The following is a 22,329-nucleotide window of genomic DNA, read 5'->3' as shown; positions in this document are numbered from 1 at the left end:
CTCCAGTGTTCTTGCCTGGAGAATTCCATGGACAGAGGAGCCTGGTGGGCTACAGCCCATAGGATCACAGAGAGTTAGAGTCAGACATGACTGGAGGAGATGCATTGGTTATTAATACTTAAAGAATCTGCCTGCAATGCCAGAGACCCAGGTTCGATCCCTAGGTCAGGAAGATCCCCTGGAGGATGGCATGGCAACCCACTCCAGTGTTCTTGCCTGGAGAATTCCATGGACAGAGGAGCCTGGTGGGCTACAGCCCATAGGATCACAGAGAGTTAGAGTCAGACATGACTGAAGCGACTTAGCACACACATAGTGTGTCATCCATAAAGTGGAAGGTGGAAAGAGTTTTCCTACACAGGATGCTTAACCCTATGAGAACAGAACTGTGTGATTTTGAGTATTTCAAACAACTTAATAAGCACCGTGCATCGTTTGCACAGTTTACACATTCACATAGTAATGCAAATGCCATTACTTTCTTTTGTTTGGACTGATATGAACCCAGTTTATTCAGAAGCTTTGATTGGCTATTAAATGTATTTCATAAATAAAAAAGAAAGTCAACATTTATTTCATAATGAACATGTATGTAGTAAAAGAATTTTTCTAAAATTTCACATCAGAGACTGCCTACTAAAACTTGTTTTGCTTAAAGTATTGGGAACCGCAACACAAATGGTTCCCTCTCATTTATTTAAAAGTCTTATATAGGTAATGGGGCTTCCCTGGTGGCTCAGATGGTAAAGAATCTGCCTGCAATGCAGGAGACCCAGGTTCGATCTCTTGGTCAGGAAGATCCCCTGGAGAAGGACATGGCCACCCACTCCAGTATTCTTGCCTTGGAGAATCCCATGGACTTTGGAGCCTGGTGAGGTATAGTCGATGTGGTTGCAGAGTCAGACATAGCTGAGCAACTAACACACACATATAGGCAATATCAGAATTATTTCTTACCGTGTTGACCTTATAGTTATTCAAGTAAACCTGAAAAGTGTAGAAAGTTATGATCTTTGATGCAGAGATTAAATTTTATATGCCCACATTTGGTAGCCAATGAGCTGAAAATACTGGGTTCCTTCAGAATTTGGAATGAAAAATACAAACAGAAAAGTACTCATCATGAACACGTGGAAATTATGCAGAATATTATTTATATTTTATTCATTCATCTACTCATTATACTTTTTTCCCACCAATCTAAAACTTCTCTGAAGAACAGATCTGCTATATTTATTCAAAGTAAAGGATAAAGGTGTATTATCAGTTAATGTCAAGAGTTTTAGTAAGAGATAAAACACTGGCTTAAGCCAAGAGTAAAGTTCTTATTGTGGAATTTGAAGCACCAAGAGTCTCCAGGGACAGATTTAATTTTTTTATTAGAGTCTCTGAGATTACCACTCTGTGTACTGCTCATTCATATTATTAACTCTGTGTATGTGTGTGTGTGAGAGAGAGAAAAAAGAGAGGAAAGAAGGGGTGGGGTGTGTCAGAGAGACAAAGAGAATGTCTTTAAATTTAATTTTTAAATCTTTACATTTTGAGCTAAAATTAATGTGAAATCTCATGCTGCCAAATAGTGTCAGGTATTTAAGGAAAACATTAAAAAAAAAGTAAACATCTGAGTGAATTAATTCCTTAAGAGTAGTATTTGTCTATAATTGCTTACTACCTTGAACAAACTTTTGCATTAGGGTTTTTAATTAAGTTACATACATAATTGTAACTTAGCAGCAAGTGTTTTGCATACTGAGCATAGGAATGTAACTTACAGATGTTTTAAGCCTTTGTGCTATGTTTTCTGATCTCTGCTTGCAGGGTGGCATTCCACCACAGCCACGAGCCGCGCATACGTGTGCAGTTCTTGGAAATAAGGGCTATATCTTTGGCGGACGTGTTTTGGTTAGTGTTTTTTATGGAAATGGTCTTTTTTTGTTTGATGTTTCCTATAAAAATTTATCCTTTGATTTTGTGGAATAGCTGAACATTCAGATAGTCTGGAGATTAAAATACCATTCAATAATAATTTCTAAAAATCTCATTACCTGAACAGACCGTATCTGAGTAATCACAGATGATTATAAATCATATTTTAATGGGGAGAATCCTTCACTTAAGTGATTTATCAGAAAAACTTTACCTCTTATTATCTAAATCTTATTAGTTTATACTCATTTTTTCCTTTCTCCCTTGACACATTAATTTGGTAGCTCTATGCTATTTTATTAATGCTTAGCATTGTTTCCCAATATGTAAACTTCTGATATTAAGTAAAATAGAGTTGATCTATTTTTAATATGACTTTATTTTAAAGCCAAAATTTAAGTCCATTAAATATGTAAAACACCAATTTCATACATTTTTATTTTAGCAAACTAGGATGAATGATTTGCACTACCTAAACTTAGATACCTGGACCTGGTCTGGAAGGTAAGTTCGAAATTCTAAGTATTGTTTTAACCGATAGGTATTTCTGTGTCTGTGTGTGTCTGCACATGCGTGCTGTAATCCAAATTTGGGTCTGTAAAACTGAACAGATGTTTTCTTCCCCTTCTGATTGTTTGCCTAAGCAAGGAATATATAGATATAAATATAGATTTTGTTCTTTAATCAGGCTACCTAAAACATGAGAACACTAACAGTTAAAAATTGATTATGTGAAAGTACTGGGTTTTTTTTGAAATTACTGGTTTTATATTACAAATTCTTAAGGGTCTTTAAGAAATAATGAAGTTTTAATGGAGTCAGATAACAAACAAATAAATGAGTCAAAATCAGATTTTATTGCTCCTAATATATATTTAGAAATAGAATAATATATTTAGCTATCAATTCAGCTGTTCACATAATGAGATAGAATCAGAGCCATCAGTTCAGTTCAGTTCAGTCATGTCCGACTCACGCCAGGCCTCCCTGTCCATCACCAACTCTAGGAGTTTACCCAAACTCATGTCCATCAAGTCGGTGATACCATCTAGCCATCTCATCCTCTGTTATCCCCTTCTCCTCCTGCCCCCAATCCCTCCCAGCATCAGAGTCTTTTCCAATGAGTCAACTCTTTGCGTGAGGTGGCCAAAGTATTGGAATTTCAGCCTCAGCATCATCCTTCCAATGAACACCCAGGACTGATCTCCTTTAGGATGGACTGGTTGGATCTCCTTGAAGTCCAAGGGACTCTCAAGAGTCTTCTCCAACAACACAATTCAAAAGCATCAATTCTTCGGCGCTCAGCTTTCTTCACAGTCCAACTCTCACATCCATACATGACCACTGGAAAAACCATAGCCTTGACTAGATGGACCTTTGTTGTCAAAGTAATGTCTCTGCTTTTTAATATGCTGTCTAGGTTGGTCATAACTTTCCTTCCAAGGAGTAAGCATCTTTTAATGTCATGGCTGCAATCACCATCTGCAGTGATTTTGGAGCCCCTCAAAGTCAGCCACTGTTTCCCCATCTATTTCCCATGAAGTGATGGGACCAGATGCCATGATCTTAGTTTCTGAATGTTGAGCTTCAAGCCAACACATTATGCCAAAGTACAAATACTATTAAAAAAGGAAACCACAGAAGTACTAGAAGGAAATATAACAATTTAGCTTTAACATCTTGGCGTGGAAAAAGCTTTTCTAAAGATGATATAAACCCAAAATTCATAAATGAAAAGACTGATAAGACCACTTAAGAATTAAATGTTTCTGTGTAGAAATTAAATATTTCTGTGTAGAAATATATACCATAAAAAGTTAAGAGGCAAGTTGGAAAATGCAAGCAAAAAGCAAACTAGAAGTAATATTTACAGTAATTCTAACAGCAAGGGCTGTGATTCACAAGAACTCAGAAAATCAGTAAAAAAAAGACAATACAGTAAAACTGAACAAGGAACGTGAATGAGCACCTCATAGAAGAAATACAAATATTTATAAATTATTTTTTAAATGTTCAACTTCATAAATTATTAAAGAAATTGAAATAAAAATAATAATTTTCACTTACCAGGAAGAATAATTACAAATGACCAGTGTATCCTAGGTTGTAACAACACAATTAGTGGGTGTTTAAATTTGTACAGTTTTCTGGAAGGTGATCTGGCAATGTGTTTAAAATATGGAATTTCTACTTTGATCCAAAATTCCTCCTAAGACAAAAATTGGACAGATGTTTATATGTGTGCACATATGTGTATATGTGTGTGCATACACAACAAAGATGTTTATGGCAACATTATTTATAAAAGCAAAAACATGACATCAACCCTCATGTCCATAAGTGGGGTCTGTTAAATCATGATACATTTGCCCAGTGAACTGCCATGCTTCCATTACCAAAGGAAACTATGCTTCATGGAAATATTCTGCAACATACTAATTGAGTGAAAAAATTTACAGAACAGAATATGTGATCCTATTTGTATATTTTTAATAAATATGTTTAAATGTGCTTAAAAGTCAGGAAAGATATATACCAAATTATGATTTCTTATTGCTGGAGAACAGGATTACAGAACTCTCCTTTATAAAAAATAATTTTGTGGTTGAACATTTTGTAACCCAAATATTTTTTAATAGTTATAAAAGCAGTAAAAACATGTCCATTTTGGAAAAAACAAATTACATCTTCTACCACAGGCCCATGTTATTCTCACTTCCTAAATTACTTAAACTTTTGCACTTATGGTCTTTTTGTATGGTTTTTTTTGGGCCTCAATGGATCTTAGTTCCCTGACCAAGGTTTGAACCTGTGTTCTATGCACCAGGAAGTCCTTGTGCTTATGTTTTTATTTTAAGAATATGACAATATTTGTTTGAAATCTTTAGAGGTTTATCCTGGATCTGGAATGGCTTGCATGCTTTTATTTTGCAGTTAGAGTAGCTAGTATTTTCAGGAAATTCCATAATAAAAAGACCAAAGTAAAAAACAACAAAATCCCGTAGTCAGCTGAAAATACAAAATTAAACATGAAACAACAGTCAAAAATGATAGACATGAAAATAATTACATTGAAAACCTAAAGAAGTTTTTACTGATTTACCAACAGGGAAGCCGAATCTGGCCTCTGTACACTGACAGTGAATTAAATCTCAAAGATAGAGTTTTGGGTGAAGTAAAAAGGAATAGCTCTATTGCTTTGTCAGGCAAAGGGGCCCACAGTGGGCTAATGCCCTCAAAACTGTGGGTCCCCACCCAAGGGAGCTTGTGAGGAGTCTTACAGTCCAGGAACAGGGCTGCTGATAAGGATCAGGGTTTGTGCAAGGTCCACATTCCTTCAGTCCAGAGATGTCAGATGATGACGGGCCAACTGTGACCTTCTCTGCCATGATGAATGCTTCATCCAGTAGTTAACATCTTCCATTTGGTGAGGGTTTCAGTGCTACATCCTTTGAGGCGGGAACCAGGACCCTGCCCCAAGAATGCACTTTTGATTCTTCACTACTCTTCCCTTGTTTCTACACCCCCTCGTTTCCCTGATTAGCAACTGTTTCAACCTGCCCTGGTTTTAGAAAAGGCAGAGGAACCAGAGATCAAATTGCCTACATCCTCTGGATCATGGAAAAAGCAAGAGAGTTCCAGAAAAACATCTATTTCTGCTTTATTGACTATGCCAAAGCCTTTGACTGTGTGGATCACAACAAACTGTGGAAAATTCTGAAAGAGATGGGAATACCAGACCACCTGACCTGCCTCTTGAGAAACCTGTATGCAGATGAGGAAGCAATAGTTAGAACTCGACATGGAACAACAGACTGGTTCCAAATAGGAAAAGGAGTACGTCAAGGCTGTATATTGTCACCCTGCTTATTAAACTTCTATGCAGAGTACATCATGAGAAATGCTGGGCTGGATGAAGCACAAGCTGGAATCAAGATGTGAGAAATATCAATAACCTCAGATATGCAGATGACACCACCCTTATGGCAGAAAGTGAAGAGAAACTCAAAAGCCTCTTGATGAAAGTGAAAGTGGAGAGTGAAAAAGTTGGCTTAAAGCTCAACATTCAGAAAACTAAGATCATGGCATCTGGTCCCATCATTTCATGGGAAATGGATGGGAAAACAGTGGAAACAGTGTCAAACTTCATTTTGGGGGGCTCCAGCAGCCAAAGATGGAGAAGCTCTATACAGTCAGCAAAAACAAGACCAGGAGCTGACTGTGGCTCATACCATGAACTCCTTATTGCCAAATTCAGACTGAAATTGAAGAAAGTAGGGAAAACCACTAGACCATTCAGGTATGACCTAAATCAAATCCCTTATGAGTATACAGTGGAAGTGAGAAATAGATTTAAGGGCCTAGATCTGATAGATAGAGGGCCTGATGAACTATGGAATGAGGTTCGTGACATTGTACAGGAGATAGGGATCAAGACCATCCCCAAGAAAAAGACATGCAAAAAAGCAAAATGGCTGTCTGGGGAGGCCTTACAAATAGCTGTGAAAAGAAAAGAAGCAAAAAGCAAAGGAGAAAAGGAAAGATATAAACATCTGAGTGCAGAGTTCCAAAGAATAGCAAGAAGAGATAAGCCTTCTTCAGCGATCAGTGCAAAGAAATAGAGGAAAATAACAGAATGGGAAAGACTAGGGATCTCTTCAAGAAAATCAGAGATACCAAAGGAATATTTCATGCAAAGATGAGCTCTATAAAGGACAGAAATGGTATGGACCTAACAGAAGCAGAAGATATTAAGAAGAGATGGCAAGAATACACGGAAGAACTGTACAAAAAAGATCTTCAGGACCCAGATAATCACGATGGTGTGATCACTGGCCTAGAGCCAGACATCCTGGAATGTGAAGTCAAGTGGGCCTTAGAAAGCATCACTACGAACAAAGCTAGTGGAGGTGATGGAATTCCAGTTGAGCTATTCCATATCCTGAAAGATGATGCTGTGAAAGTGCTGCACTCAATATGCCAGCAAATTTGGAAAACTCAGCAGTGGCCACAGGACTGGAAAAGGTCAGTTTTCATTCCAGTCCCTAAGAAAGGCAATGCCAAAGAATGCTCAAACTACCGCACAATTGCACTCATCTCACACGCTAGTAAAGTAATGCTCAAAATTCTCCAAGCCAGGCTTCAGCAATATGTGAACCGTGAACTTCCTCATGTTCAAGCTGGTTTTAGAAAAGGCAGAGGAACCAGAGATCAAATTGCCAACATCTGCTGGATCATGGAAAAAACAAGAGAGTTCCAGAAAAACATCTATTTCCGCTTTATTGACTATGCCAAAGCCTTTGACTGTGTGGATCACAATAAACTGTAGAAAATTCTTAAAGAGATGGGAATCCCAGACCACCTGATCTGCCTCTTGAGAAATTTGTATGCAGGTCAGGAAGCAACAGTTAGAACTGGACATGGAACAACAGACTGGTTCCAAATAGGAAAAGGAGTTCGTCAAGGCTGTATATTGTCACCCTGTTTATATAACTTATATGCAGAGTACATCATGAGAAACGCTGGACTGGGAGAAACACAAGTTGGAATCAAGATTGCCAGGAGAAATATCAATAACCTCAGATATGCAGATGACACCACCCTTACGGCAGAAAGTGAAGAGGAACTCAAAAGCCTCTTGATGAAAGTGAAAGAGGAGAGTGAAAAAGTTGGCTTAAAGCTCAACATTCAGAAAATGAAGATCATGGCATCCAGTCCCACCACTTCATGGGAAATAGATGGGGAAACAGTGGAAACAGTGTCAGACTTTATTTTTCTGGGCTCCAAAATCACTACAGATGGTGACTGCAGCCATGAAATTAAAAGACGCTTACTCCTTGGAAGGAAAGTTATGACCAACCTAGATAGCATATTAAAAAGCAGAGACATTACTTTGCCAAGAAAGGTTCATCTAGTCAAGGCTATGGTTTTTCCTGTGGTCATGTATGGATGTGAGAGTTGGACTGTGAAGAAGGCTGAGCGCCGAAGAATTGATGCTTTTGAACTGTGTTGTTGGAGAAGACTCTTGAGAGTCCCTTGGACTGCAAGGAGATCCAACCAGTCCATTCTGAAGGAGATCAGCCCTGGGATTTCTTTGGAAGGAATGATGCTAAAGCTGAAACTCCAGTACTTTGGCCACCTCATGCGAAGAGTTGACTCATTGGAAAAGACCCTGATGCTGGGAGGGATTGGGGGCAGGAGGAGAAGGGACGACAGAGGATGAGATGGCTGGATGGCATCACCGACTCAATGGACATGAGTTTGAGTAAATTCCGGGAGTCGGTGATGGACAGGGAGGCCTGGTGTGCTGTGATTCATGGGGTAGCAAAGAGTGGGACACGACTGAGCCGAACTGAACCTGCCTTTTCGAACTCAGAGAAGGGGACACAGAAAGGCTTTTGTGCCTAGGAGGCCCACAGGATCCAGCTCGGTTGCTGTAGGAATGATGCTCAGTATGCATTGTGAATAACTAGGAATTAATTTTTTAAATTTTCAGTCTGTATTCTGTGGCCAAGAGGGATGGACGTTACAAGGAAAGAAATTGCGTAAATTTGTCTAAGAATTTAAGAATGTTTTAAAATATTCTTGTTGGTGGGATTAGTAGAATCAAATTTTTTTAAACTGGAAAGGGCAGTTTTTTCTTTTGAGATCTGAGATGATCAAAAACCTTTTATTTTGACTAGACTTTTCTTCTTTTTCCCTCACCACAGGATTCCTATTAATGGAGAAAACCCTAAACATCGGTCATGGCATACTTTAACACCAATAGCTGATGATACGCTTTTCCTGTTTGGTGGACTAAGTGCAGACAATATTCCATTAAGTAAGCTGAAGTTTAGCCTACAATTAATATCTTATTCTTTTTACCTGATTGTATTTGATACTATGGTATCTTTTTTCTGATTTTATAGTTTACCTTTATCCCCAACTATGTGGTCACATCAAGAATTAGAAGGCCCCTTTGCTTTTGTACCCTTACCTCTCTTTAGGGTCTCCTGTTACCTGGGTGTAGGGAAAGGAAGTAGTTGAACCTAGGGGAATTAAAGCCCCTTTCAACTATAGTATTCTGTGATTTTGTGTCCTCCTAATTTTTGATCCAGATGCTTACGCTGTAGTCTAGAAAAGGGATTAGAAGAAGAGCCTTTCCCAGAAGGCTCTGAAAAGCAAGATGGGAATGCCAGTTGCTTCTTTTTTTGTTCCAGAAGTATAAAGAAAGTGCTTAGCTAGAGTATTTTTAACTCCTGACACTACTGATTCCAGCGGCTGTGAGTTTGTATCCCAGTTTTTCTTCAGCAGTAAAAATTGTGGCATCAAGATAGACAAATGACCAAGAATTATTCACTTAGTTTGACATATTAAGTGTTTTGTACTTTACTTCAGAGTTTTCATAGCTAGAGACAGTTTCCTTAAGATACTTTATATACCATTAAGACCTTTTATATAGGCTGTAAAAACAATTACTTGTTTTCCAACAAAAATTTCTCTTGAGCATCAGCTGTGTACCTGGCAGTCTGCTGGCCAGGAAACTTCAGATGCTGATTGGAGGAGCAGCCAGTTTTTGTAGATTTTTATACTTGTCTAATTTGTGGGTTTTTTAATTAAAAGAGGGAATCTAATTTAAAAACTAACATCGACACATCTTAGATACAGTATTGTGTGTCACTTATATCTCAATAATAAAACTGGAAGAAAAAAATTAACATTTACCCATTACACTAGGGTTTATTTAATATATCTTCATGAGCTCTAGTGCTTCAGATCCCTATATGCTGGTTTTTGTCTTAGTTCAAACTCCTAGTCCAGTCAGTTTCTTACCTTAGAGATTCAGCTTAAGATACAGTCACGTGGGTATCAGATGATCCCAAAAAACCACTTGTAGCTTTCTTGGCTGTGACTGTAGCATTGTGGTTAAATGATAACAGCATTGTGGCTGTTTACAAAATGTCCAGTTTTTTGTTGTTTTTTTTTAGTGATGCTCACTGAACTATGTATGGGGAAAGTAATAAGAGAGCTAGGATTTGCTTTAGAATAATTCAGCAGCAAGAATAACAAAAAGAGATAAATGGAGCACATGCGGCAAAATCTCAGTAGTTGTTGAATCTGGGTTATGTGAAAGTTCATTGTCATGTTCACCTGACTTTTGTCCATGTCTGAGAATTTTTATGATAAAATATGCACACACACAAAAGATAGTCATATAAATGTAGCATGATAAATTTGGGGCAAAAAATTAAAATTTTATCCCAAAAACCTGATCTTAATTTTTAAACTGTCATAATATTGCAGGTGATGGTTGGATTCATAATGTCATAACAAATTGTTGGAAACAGCTTACACATTTACCTAAAACAAAACCCAGGTAAGTCCAAAAGTTGGCAAATATTGAAATAGTTAAGAATTTTAAAGTATTAAAATATAGCAGTAAATTTATAGTGTTTGTCATTAAAGCAAGAAACCATTTGGAAGGATATATTTCAAATAAACTTCATATTACCCAAATAATAGATAGTAGAAAGGATATATTCAGTTTCTATCCATATTTGTATATTTGAAAGTATTATTCTTTTAGCTAACTGTATAATCTTGCCTGATAAATATGAAAAGGCTAAGAAATTGAAAGTCTCATATAATGTTAATATTTTTAATAAGTAGATGAAAATGAGGTTGGCTTTATTAGTAGTTGGGTTTTGAAGTGGTTTATAGAAATTTAATGAGGAAGTTGCTTTCATGTTTATCAAGTAGATGACAGATTATTATTTTATTAACTGATGTACTCATTAATGTAAATTTCTTGAAAATGTATTAGTTACTTGTGGTATATTATAGAGTAAAAAATTGTAGAAAAATATACCATTATTAGACTGCAAAGAAAATCACATTCATATTGTAATTCTTATTTTTTCTAATTTGATTGAATGTAATGAAGATATATTCATAGGAGATTCAAGTAGTTTTATTCCTTTTCATGTCATGTATTCCAGAATTTTTTACTATAGATTATTTATATTAATGTGAAGCTAATTAATGATATATTAATGCATAACCTAATGTTATGTATTTCAGAAATTTAAGAAATAACAAGTAACATACTTGAGAAAAAGGCCTGAGAAAATATATATACATTGTGTATATATTAATATGCACAATACATTTAGAGCTTATCATAACTTCATATGTGATTATTATATTCTTATATATAAAAATTCAGTGGAATGTATTAGCAATTCTGGGTCTTTTGAAATATATTGTTTAATTTGAAGAGTTTTATATTAAAATCCAGGAACCCAATGTTCTAGTCCTTGCTCAGCTAACACTTAGTTTTTTGGCTTGGGAAAGTCACTTTGAAGAAGCTGAGCATCAATTTCTTCATCTATGAAATGAGGGAGTTGGACTAGATGAGCTCTTAGTTCTCTTCCAGTTGTCTGTGTGAATGCATTACTTATAGACCACAGTGGTAGTAAGAATGTGTTTAATTTTTCATTGCTCCTGTTTAATATTTAAATCCTTAATGAGTAATTAGAGCCATACAACTGTTATCAGTAAAATACTAGTTAGAACTGAGCTATGTGAAGAGATTTCTTTGAACTCAACTGATGTGTCATGTAAATCATATGCTTTATTAGAATGTTTAGGTGATAAGTTTAGAGCAGCTGTGAGAGGACAGAAACTATCAGTCTATAGAAAAAACATCAGGTTGCAAGCTAGATGTCACCAAAATCAAGGCAGGAAAGGCTTTCCAGTGTTCCGAGATGATGAAGTCCAGGCCAGAGTTCCCCTCAGGCAGATAAGACAGAGGCAGATCTATCTTCAGGTTACAAGGTGAGGAGGAGAACAGGTGGGGTACAGTTTACTGTAAGGAGAACATGCATAAGTGTATATATACGAATTGTTTTTATGAAAGTAAGAATGTACTTAACATCAAAATGTATTTTGTGCAAACTTTTCCAAGTTATAATTTGAAAGGTAAGCTGCCTAATCCTCCTCTTGTAACGCTGCAGAAAGGTTTCTTAACTTTGTTATTACTGACATTTTGGACCAAATTATTCTTTGTTGTTAGGGGTGTCCTGTGCATTTTAGGATATTTAGAAGCATCTCTGGCCTTTACATAATAGATGCCAGTGGTGTTGTGCCCACTCCCTCTTGCCACACATACCTGGTATTATAACAATCAAATATCTCCAGATATTGTCAGATGTCCCCTTGGGGGCAAAATTGACCCTGGTCGAGAACCACTGTCCTACAGTCTAGCACACTCTTCACTAGGTCTCACTTTAGATAAACTATGCTTAATAGCCATCTATGTAATCATATCAGATCATCTATATAGGTGGCTATCAGCAAGGTCCCTTTTCTGTTTCTGTAAAAGATGTCCAGTAAAGAGTTGATATGTAGAGCCTTGAGCACTGTTGGATCCCATGAGTATTGCCAAGGTTACACATGGCTTTCCCTTCTCAAAATTAAGCTGTTCCTTCCTGTGAGGGCTGTCTCCTTTGCTCAGTCCCTCCTCAAAACCCTGTCCCCAATCCTACAACATAATCTGCGTGTTGCTGAAGATCTATACAATTTATATTCTAACATACAAGTTGGAGAATTGGGCAGAGTATTTCCCAAACAAAATTTCTAATGACTCAGTTCTGTTCTGAGTTCCAAGTGCATTAGTCCTTAAATGTGTCATGATTGTTTGAGAAAACTATTTTAACAAATTGTACACAATCCCACTGTTTGCACTTGTGGAAATTAAATAAAAAGAATTAATGTACTAAAAATAGTTGTGTGGTAATAAAAGACATGTTGGGAGGCATCTGTTGCTTCAGCAATTTGGTCTGTTAAGGAAAGCAATCAATTACTCTCAGAAACAAAGTAATGACTTTGTGAAACTTTTCATTTATTTTCTAAAAGTGAGAAATTATGTGTACTGTTTTCTGAGAGTTAGACCCCCAGAAACATTGAATTTTATAAAAACGTAACATTGCTTTTGGTAAATAATATGAAATCATACATGAATATGAGCTATCAAGCCATTTCCAAAACAACATTAGATGCTCTCTTTCTGAAATAATTTGTGTATTGAGTTAATTATGCTCATATTTTGTGTTTGCTTTTGTTAGTCAGAAGTTTTTGAGCACCTACTGGATGCAGAAAACCTTATTAAGCATTTTTAAGGAGAACATAAAATTAGATTACCCAAATTCCAGTGGTGTGCTGGTACATAGTTAACAACTGCTCTCCAAGAAAAACAAAACCAAAAAAAATCCTAATTTGCTGATTTCCACTGTGGCCAACATATCATTGAACATGGAGTTGACAGGCACCACTGGCTTTACCCATGGGGCACACTACTGGGGCCATTTTTGACCTTAAAGACTTTATAGAGTTTTTGTTGGGGGTTAGAAAACAAATTACATCAAACAATTGAAGTAGTAGATAGAGCAGTTTGTCTTCAAATGTAAGTTAAGATATTATAAAATAAGCACATAAATGTTGAAAGGTGCTGAGCAGGGAGGGTAACAGAGCCGATTTGGGTGGTCTTTGGAATGCTTCCTGGGGATTTTGAGCCTGTTTTTAGGCTCTAAGAGAATGACTTCTCATTCTAAACCTAAGATACAGGGTGAACCAAAGCCTAGAAAGAGATATAAGCTTTTCTCTTAGGGGACACAAATGAATGAACTTGGCTGAAGTTGGAGGGAGGGGTCATTTATGAAAAGAAAGGAATTACAATTTATCAGAAAAAGAAATAGCTGTTGATCATAAATTTTAGGCTAAGAACAATGGCACAGATGCTTCCTGATCAGGAAATATTCATGTTTAAAAACAATAAATATTTGAAATATATTCTTTATCAGCTCTATGTAGCTGGAAGAGATTAGAGACAGACAAATGAGGAACATGTTATGGTATTCTGTACCCAAAGTGATTAATGTGACAATGTAAAGAGAATGATGAGAATAGCGCCATGGCAGATAGCAATAAGAAAACTGTTTATGGAATAGGCTGGTCAGTTCTTTTTAAAATTGTTTTATTTTGTGATACTATTTATGAGAGAAAGAGGTTAGAAAAAAGTTGAAGGATATAATATGAAAGAGTTATTGGGAGTCATCTCTTTCATTGAAATAATGTGATTTAATGAACCCTAGAACTTAAGTCTCTAATGATTCCAGAGGAATCTTTAAAATCTAACCTCTTTGAGGATATGGCACAGGCTTACGTTCAATCATGCCTCTTTTGAAATAGATTCAGTTTTAGAGTGTTCACTTTAAAATTGATTTATATGTGATGTACAGCTTCTTCCTTGATAGTATGTCACTGTTTATAATTTTCAATCACAGGTTATGGCACACAGCCTGTTTGGGAAAAGAAAATGAAATAATGGTATTTGGCGGGAGCAAAGATGATTTACTTTCCTTGGATACAGTAAGAAATTTTCATATCTAAATATTTTCTCTGAGTAATTGTTTTATTGAAGCTAAATGGCTGTTCAAAAAGATTATTGATATTCTCACATTGAAAAATATGGAAGGGCACAAAATGTTACACCGTTGTATGATTAATCTCCAGAATGAGTGACTTTTGTGAAGCATTTCAGGATATTTGGAGTTGATAAATCAAAATAGGTCTATTAACATTAGTCAAGTTATTAAGAAGAGCTTTAAAAAGATGACTCTTCCTTTTCTCTTTGACCCTTCCCATAGTCTGGGTATTTATAATTTTATCAAATTAAAATATTTTTAAAATATTTGTAAACATGAAAAGAATACATATAATGTATATGTAAACTACTAAGTATAAGTACTCTTGAAATTTGCTACCTAACTTAATAACTGGAACATTATCAACGCTAGCTTTTCCCTTCATGAGGAAACTACTTTGAAATGTTTATATTTTATTTCTATTTTATGTTCCCTTTGCCACTGCTTTATCCACCCCTGTTTTACAATTGAGTTTAGTTAAAGCATTCTTATTTTAAAATCTGATAAAACTTAAGTCAAAGGAATAAATGAGTAGATTTTGTAGTTTGTGTGGCTCAGCTGTTAAAGAATCTGCCTGCAATGTGAGAGACTTGGGTTCGATCCTGGGTTGGGAGGATCCTCTGGAGAAGGGAAAGGCTACCCACCCAAGTATTCTGGCCTGGAGAATCCCATGGACTGTGTAGTCCATGGGGTCGGAAAGAGTTGGACTTGACTCTCACTTTTCACTTTGGAAAGTATTTTCCTTTCCCTCCTAGCACCCTGGGAAATTCAGAGAGATGGGCACAGTCTGTACATGATGGACCAGGAGCTCAGGATTGCTTGCTCTGGTTTGCATCAGGCGCTGGGGAATGGCTGACGCTGGGAGCTGGCAGGGGTGGGCTACTCTTGAGCCAGAGCCCGCCCCCAGGAGCCCCAGTGCCCTCTCACGTCTTCAGGCATTGTTTTCTCCAGAGTTGCTCCCACAGAGTGGCAAGCCCTGAAATAAGGTGGCTTTTCTCCTGGGAATTTGGTTTACTGTAAGGTTCTGGGGCCTCCAAATCAAATGTTAGGTATAGTGAAAGTTTTAGAACTTTCTTTGGCTAAGAACTCAGTGCTTTAATAAAAGATTAAAACCACAACTTTACCTTTATTTAAAAAGCAAATTTTTTGGTTTGTCTTTGTTTTCTTGGCACTAGAAATCTCTATTTATTTAGGATACAAACTTTATCATTAACATATGAATTCTGATTAAAATCATGATCATAAATTGTGAAATTCTAAAGACCTATTTGAAAGGATAAGAAAAATGTTTGCTGACTCCTCCCCATTAACTTTTAGATGAGAGAGTCATTATCCAAAAAATCATCCAAATCTGTGATTTTCAAATTAGGAATTCCCAGGGAATCTATCACCTGGAAAAGGGAGACAGAATAAAGAGATTTTAAAATGAGTCATGTGGAAAAAAAGTTCTGCTTAAAAGACAAAAAACTTGAAGACCACTACCATTCTCATTTTGAAACCATGTTCTAAGAAAAAAACATTTGCAGTTATATAGGCTGTGCTTAGTTAAAAGTTGGGTCACTGAAAAAATTGTAACCATACACCCAGAGTTTGTATAGCTAGGCAGGTATGTATATATTTGTGTGTGTGTGACTAGAGATTTATTTGCTGCTTTACATAATTTCTTCTACATTTATAAAATAGAAATACTCAGTTATTAATGTTATTGTTATTTTTATTAAAAGTCTTGATAACTCCTTTTTTATGTTGATTAGGGTCATTGTAATGATTTATTGATCTTTCAAACACAGCCTTATTCATTACTCAGGTAAGAAAATTCATTACTTTAAAATATATATGTTATTAATATATGATCATTTCTTTCTTCTTCCTTTTTGGGAAGTGTTACAATATTTTTCAAGTAGTTTATCACTTGAATTTAAGTTTACAGCTGCCTAAGAGTATAACCAAATTTGTAATGATGAACCATACGCCAGTGTAATTTCTAAAAATTAAAATATACAGTGTAGTCACATTTTTGTTTCTAAAATTGAATTTAGTTCATGTAGGAGTATTAAACATAGTGTATTTCCTTGATTCTAGGCCCAACTTTTTCATATTTTAACTTTTCTGAAATCAGAGTATATTATACTAGAGTATAATATCAGAGTGTCTAATACTAGACACATATATGTGTGTCTCAGTTAGTATATAGAATTTCTCTTTTAACCCCAAAGTTGTTGTTTAGTTATTGGTGTGACTTTGTGGGTCAGCTCTGCCCAGGAAGAGTTTTGAGAGTAAGCAGGGGGCCAACAACGGAGCATTAAGAACTCATAACATTTGAGGCAGAGGACAAGGAGGCACAAGAGAGTGAGCAGAGTTAAAGATGAAGCAGGAGGTAACAGAGCGCAGAAACTGAGGGGGGAGATCACTGCCGATGGAGCATCTGCCCACTGTGAGGAGGTCACGGAGCATCTGGGTCGGCAAGTGCCGTGGAGTGTGGCGGTACTAAGATGTCGTTGGTACCGTAAGGGGGAAGCCAGGATAACTTCTGGGGGTGAGCACCACAACCAGAGGAGTGAGGGTACTTGTTTCCATGATTATGCGAGAAGCCATCAGCGAGTCAGCTATTGGAAACACAATAAATGAAGGGCAAATGAATGGAGCAGGCTCTTGAGATTTTAGCTAGAGGTAATAGAATTATCCCTTGACTGGAGGAAGAGTACTTTTAAAATAATGGGGAAAGGAGGAAATATAGCTATAAAAGTAGGTGGCTTTGTTGGTTGGGGCAGGGCACGGAGGAGGTTTTGGCTGACAGCGAGGTTGTCTGAGGAGGAGGAGGAGAGGCAAGGCTATGAACTTAAGAGTGGTGAGGGTGTGCCACAGCTGCTGAGGAGACGGCGAGCAGATGCTGACGAGGGATGTATGAACACAACACTGTCCTGCTGAGCACTCAGGGGGCTCAGCTGAGATGGAGCAGAATCTGTATGCCACATCCACAGAAACGTGGTTTTCTCCAGCATGAAGCAGCCAGGTTGTAAGTGCAGAAAGGAGATGGCTGGCTGAGTTTAGCCAGGATGGTATAAACAGAGTGACAGTGGAGAAAGAAAGAGATTGTTGGCAAGAGAATGAAGAATGAAGTGCATCTGGATAGGAGAATGCACATGGATAAACTGTGAAATGAATATGGACAGGCTGGTTAGGGAAGAAAGTTACAACCGGACGGGTGTTATTATTTGGAGATCTGGAAAGAGTCAAAGGAGGAAAGGGGTATAAAAGTTAAAAGCATATAAGGTTGTGGTCCAAGAGGAGGAGAGAAGTTTAAGATTTCAGAGGTGAACTGTCCAGAGTGAAGTCATAAGAGTAAAAAGGGTTTTCCACAGAGATGTTAAAATCAGTCTAGGGACAAGACTGTGATGAGCCCAGGGCCAAAGTCCTCAGCAGTGGGGGGAAATGAGCAGGAGGTTAACAGATGGCAGCACCGGAGGGTGAAATGATTGCAGCCTGGAAGCAGGAGGGAGGAGCAGGGAGAATGAATGCATACTAGTATCTGCTATAAAAATGGAGATGAGGGGACATTTGTTCCCTTTTCTCAAGAAGGCTGCGCAGAAGGCAGTTTTCTTAGATTTCACTTAAAACAAGGACAGAAAGTCAGAGGAAGCAGGAGTGTTTGTGGACACAACTGGTGTTCCAAGAAGCACAAAGCAAAGCTTTGTAAGGGGAGATAAGCAGTGATGGGGAAGATGAAGCAGTATCGGACACTGGATATGCCTGCCTTTGAGGTTGAGACTCAGCTTGGCTGTTAGTCAGGCCAGTGAAGTCATTTCTGGAGGTGGGTGCAGGCTGCAGGGAGTGTCGGGTTACAGCGAATGAAATGGCTGCAAAGTGTTGCATCTCAGGGTGATGGAGAAGACAGTTCTCAGAGAAGAGTAAATGGTTATTGGGCTGGAAGAATACGTGAAACGGGGTCTACTTCAGACTAACATGCTTCGAAATTAAGTCTGAATCTTTTTTACTTAAAGAACAGTATGCACGGTAAGTTGTAACTGGATTTTGGTCAGAGACAGGCACTGTGCTATAAAAATACACAAGTAATGTGGTGCTCTGGAAAGAACAACAGTACAAAGGGAGTACATAATCCTGTGAGATTTTTATAATTTTATTTTTATAATACTTGCCTATAAATATTTTATAAGTTCAGGTTCAAAAAGTAATAATTCTGTTATGTTTGGCTTACAGGTTATGCCTTGACTGCATTGGTAAAAATGCTATAATTTTAGAAAGTCAGATATCTTTATTACCTCCTAAACTTCTCCAACAAGTACTCAAAAAAATAACATTTTGGACTGCAGCTAATCACCGGGAAGAACAAAGAGCCCAAAAAGAAGAAACAGAAAATAAATATCAGTGGATCAGTAGCAATTAAGTTGTTATATATGCTTTATGTTTAATATGTTTAAACATTTTAATCAGACTGTATATTTACCCCCCAAATTGGAAGCTTTATTTAGAAGATAAAATCTGAAACAGAAATTCTATGTTAAAGTGATTGTATGGCATGAGATATATGGGAAGAAGACGTTAATGGCAGATTATATTTATATTTGTAAATTAATTTAATTGTAAGTTGCAGGAAAAAAATCTACTTTCTGAAAATAAGTACAATTGTCAGAGACTTTAACTCACTGTGTCCTCTTTACAGGAAAGATTATACAAATTTGAGAAGAATAAGAAATTACCCCCAAGGACTTAGGGATTCTCCAATATAAAGACAAATAGTTGTATAAAAACACCTCATGTCAGCTTTCAGAAAGAATAGATTTTTCTCAAGTCACTTTAAAGTCACCTAAAGTTTCCCATTAAGTAATTCAGTTATTTAAAGAACTTCTCCTTAAATAACTAATGTAACTGGCCAAAACAAGAAAATAGGCAGGCACTGGTATGGGATTAAATACTGAACTCCTTTTAGCATTTATCTAGTAAAGTATTCTTGGTCGTCTTTATTTGAGTAGGGAAATGAATGTCTTCAATTGTCTTTCTGTCACCTCTAAGTTGTTAGATTGTCCCATTTTTTCTGTATATATAGAGACAATGTTTGAAAGTGTTAGAGATTTATCATACAGGGTTTGACATATTGAGAGGCAGTATAGTTATTAACTTTTGATACACCTTAAAATACATTTTGTCTTGGGGACATACTTATAAAAAGTAACCTTCAGTAAATTATGAAATGGATGATAATCTAGTAATTTATCTTTCTAGAAACTCATTTTGGCCCACACCATTCTACAGAGTTGGTGCTCAAGACCCAGGATATTCAAAATACCTTGTCTTCCCATTTCTTTTCAGTATTAACTCCCTATAAAGAAATGGAACATGAATATTTATCTTTGTAGTCCTTAAATAGTACTTTTGCCATAATTAAGAAGTTCTTCATATATCACAGTCATATCCATACATTGGATTACTAATAACAAGGAATTACTGAAAACTCGGTATATAAAATTACTCTCTACCCTACTACCATGCAAGTTGGCTCTGCAATTTAAAATGTTAAATGTATTTCTATATTGAAGTAAATGTGTAATTTATAATGAAAATTACAGTAGTTTGTAGATCTTCTTAAATTTTAGAGATATATTTTATATATATATGTACTGTATTTTGGATGTGTAAAACTTCTATTTATGTATTGAAATATTTTGTGTTTGCATTTTATTTATTATACAAACTATATAGAATTACTATTTTCCTAGTTTTGTTAGTGTGAACCAGTCATTAGAATTAATTGTGCAAACAATACTTCAGTATAAGTTTTCATTTCTGCTTACTATTTTTAGGCTGAATAACAGATTTAGAAAGTGAGTCTCACAGGTAATACAGGTCTTAGAAGTAATTATTACTATGAACTTTAATATCAGCAGTCTATAAGGAAAAACTATCTAAATCTATTAGATAGTGATAAATGACACTGAGTGGGATGACCTCTTAAATGGTTTCTGAATTATTTCAATACCTTCTCTAGCCTCTTAGAAAAGCACTTCTGTTTATAAATGGCTTACCTAAACATTAAAAGTTAGATTAGCCCCTCAAAACACACACAAAAACACACACACTTGTGTTGTTAGATTAGCCCCTCAAAACACACAAAAACACACACACTTGTGTTAAGAGGATGAAAATCTATATATTATCTTTGGCACACAAAACTGGAGCTCTTCTTATTTGCCTGATTATGCTGAACTACTTCAGAAAGTTATGTTCTGAGGTAGCCCCATGGTACGAGTGGTAGGAAATTCTAATCTGATCTTCAGTTTCCAAAACTTGCCTTAAAGCAGGGCTTCCCTACTACTAAGAGATATAGAAATTCTGGGAGCTGGCAAAACCAGTTTTGAAAATCCCTAGTCAAGCAGTATTCATTCCTCATTCTTACCTCTTACGGTTTACAGTCAACTCGTGTTGTTGACCTGTACAGGAGCCCAAGGCAACATCAGCCTCATAACTTTAAACCCTCCCTTATGGATTCTCTGTTTGAAAGATGGGTCTAGAAGGTTGACTTTTTCTTTTTCCAGGTGGTTCACAAAATAGGTTTCCAGTCTGATTTTCAAGGAAAAAGAATTTCTGGCCATCTTTATTATGTATATCAGAATATTCTTCCAGTTGTCAGGAAGGATTCTTTTGAGGTATTATCATTTTTAGAATGATACGGTAAATGGCATATCAAAATTAGTATCTTTTCCAAGTAGTATCTTTGCAAAAACACCTTTAAAAATTATTAGCCTCTTGATAGCTTAAAAATATTCTTTAGAACTTCATACTGCCAACCCAGAAACAAAGTGACGTTTTCACAAATACATTATTTATATGTATGTATGTGTGTGAGAGAAATAATACAAACTCAATAAAGTAGAATGATTTTCATGGAAGTACATACTGTTTGAAAAAGTAAAATTTTGATTTCAGAACACTTCAAAGGAAAAGAAACAATTTTAAGAATTCCCATTTTTTGGTGCCTGTTTTTCCACTGTGTTAATATTGTGATTCTATTGGAATTTCCAGCTTGATGAAGTTACCATGTGGTCCAGCATGTGGGTTCAGCAAGAACATTTTCTAAATCACCCACGTAATGGACTGAATGTTTATATCCCCACAAAATTCATATATTGAAACCCTAATCCCCAGTGTGATGGTTTTTGGAGGTGGGGTATTTGGGAGGCAGTTAGGTTAAGATGAGGTCATAAGGATGGGGACCGGTGATGGATTAGTGGAAGAGACCAGAGCTCTCCTTCTATGTCCCTTCCCTATGAGAAAGTAGCCCACTGCAAGGCAGGAAGAGGGCCCTCACTAAGTACCAAGTCTGTAACTTGATCTTAGACTTCCTAGCTTCTAGAACTGTGAGAAATAAATGTTGTTTAACCCATCCAGTCTGTGGTATTTTGTTATGGTTGCCTGAGCTAAGACAAACCTGAAGTCCACAGTTTACCTCAGGGTTCATTCTTGGTGGTGTATGTTTTATAGGCTTAGACAAATGTGTAGAAACATGTATCTGCCTTTATAGTAACATAGAAACTAAACGCTGCTCTAAAAATCCTCTGTGTTCTGCCCATTTATTCCTCCCTCCCCACTAAGCCCTGGCAGCCATAGATATCTTACTGTTTTTATATTTTTGCCTTTTTCATGTTATACAGTTAGAATTATACAGTATGTACCCTTTTTAGATTGACTTATTTCATTAGTAATATGCATTTGGGCTTCCCTGGTAGCTCAGATGGTGAAGAATCTGCCTGCAATGTGGGAGATCCGTGTTCAATCTCTGAGTTGGGAAGATCCCCTGGAGAAGGAAATGGCAACCCACTCCAGTATTCTTGCCTGGAAAATCCCATGGACAGAGGAGCCTGGCGGGCTACGGTCCATGGGGTTGCAAAGCGTCGGACACGACAATACGCACTTAAGTTTC

At 36.7% G+C, this 22,329-nt stretch overlaps 1 protein-coding gene across 2 annotated transcripts in view; it reads left to right on the top strand.

Moving 5' to 3' along the window:
* KLHDC1 (kelch domain containing 1) overlaps positions 1–21,792 on the top strand; it is a 40,782-nt gene extending 18,990 nt beyond the window's left edge. For both annotated transcript variants that reach the window (XM_086321630.1, XM_086321629.1), the window contains 7 exons: positions 1,819–1,902; positions 2,372–2,430; positions 8,637–8,749; positions 10,213–10,285; positions 14,253–14,337; positions 16,148–16,200; positions 18,612–21,792. In XM_086321630.1, coding sequence (XP_086177756.1) covers positions 1,819–1,902; positions 2,372–2,430; positions 8,637–8,749; positions 10,213–10,285; positions 14,253–14,337; positions 16,148–16,200; positions 18,612–18,798 — 654 coding nt within the window. In that variant the 3' untranslated portion in view covers positions 18,799–21,792. The remainder of the gene's footprint in view (positions 1–1,818; positions 1,903–2,371; positions 2,431–8,636; positions 8,750–10,212; positions 10,286–14,252; positions 14,338–16,147; positions 16,201–18,611) is intronic.
* Positions 21,793–22,329: the final 537 nt, after the last annotated feature.

The sequence above is a fragment of the Bos grunniens genome, chromosome 10 (genome assembly GCF_055505025.1).
Source record: "Bos grunniens cultivar Pamir isolate PY7600 chromosome 10, Bosgru_T2T1.0, whole genome shotgun sequence".
Classification (NCBI taxonomy): domain Eukaryota; kingdom Metazoa; phylum Chordata; class Mammalia; order Artiodactyla; family Bovidae; genus Bos; species Bos grunniens.
Note: the sequence above shows the minus strand (reverse complement) of the source record. Positions and strands in the feature narration are given on the sequence as shown.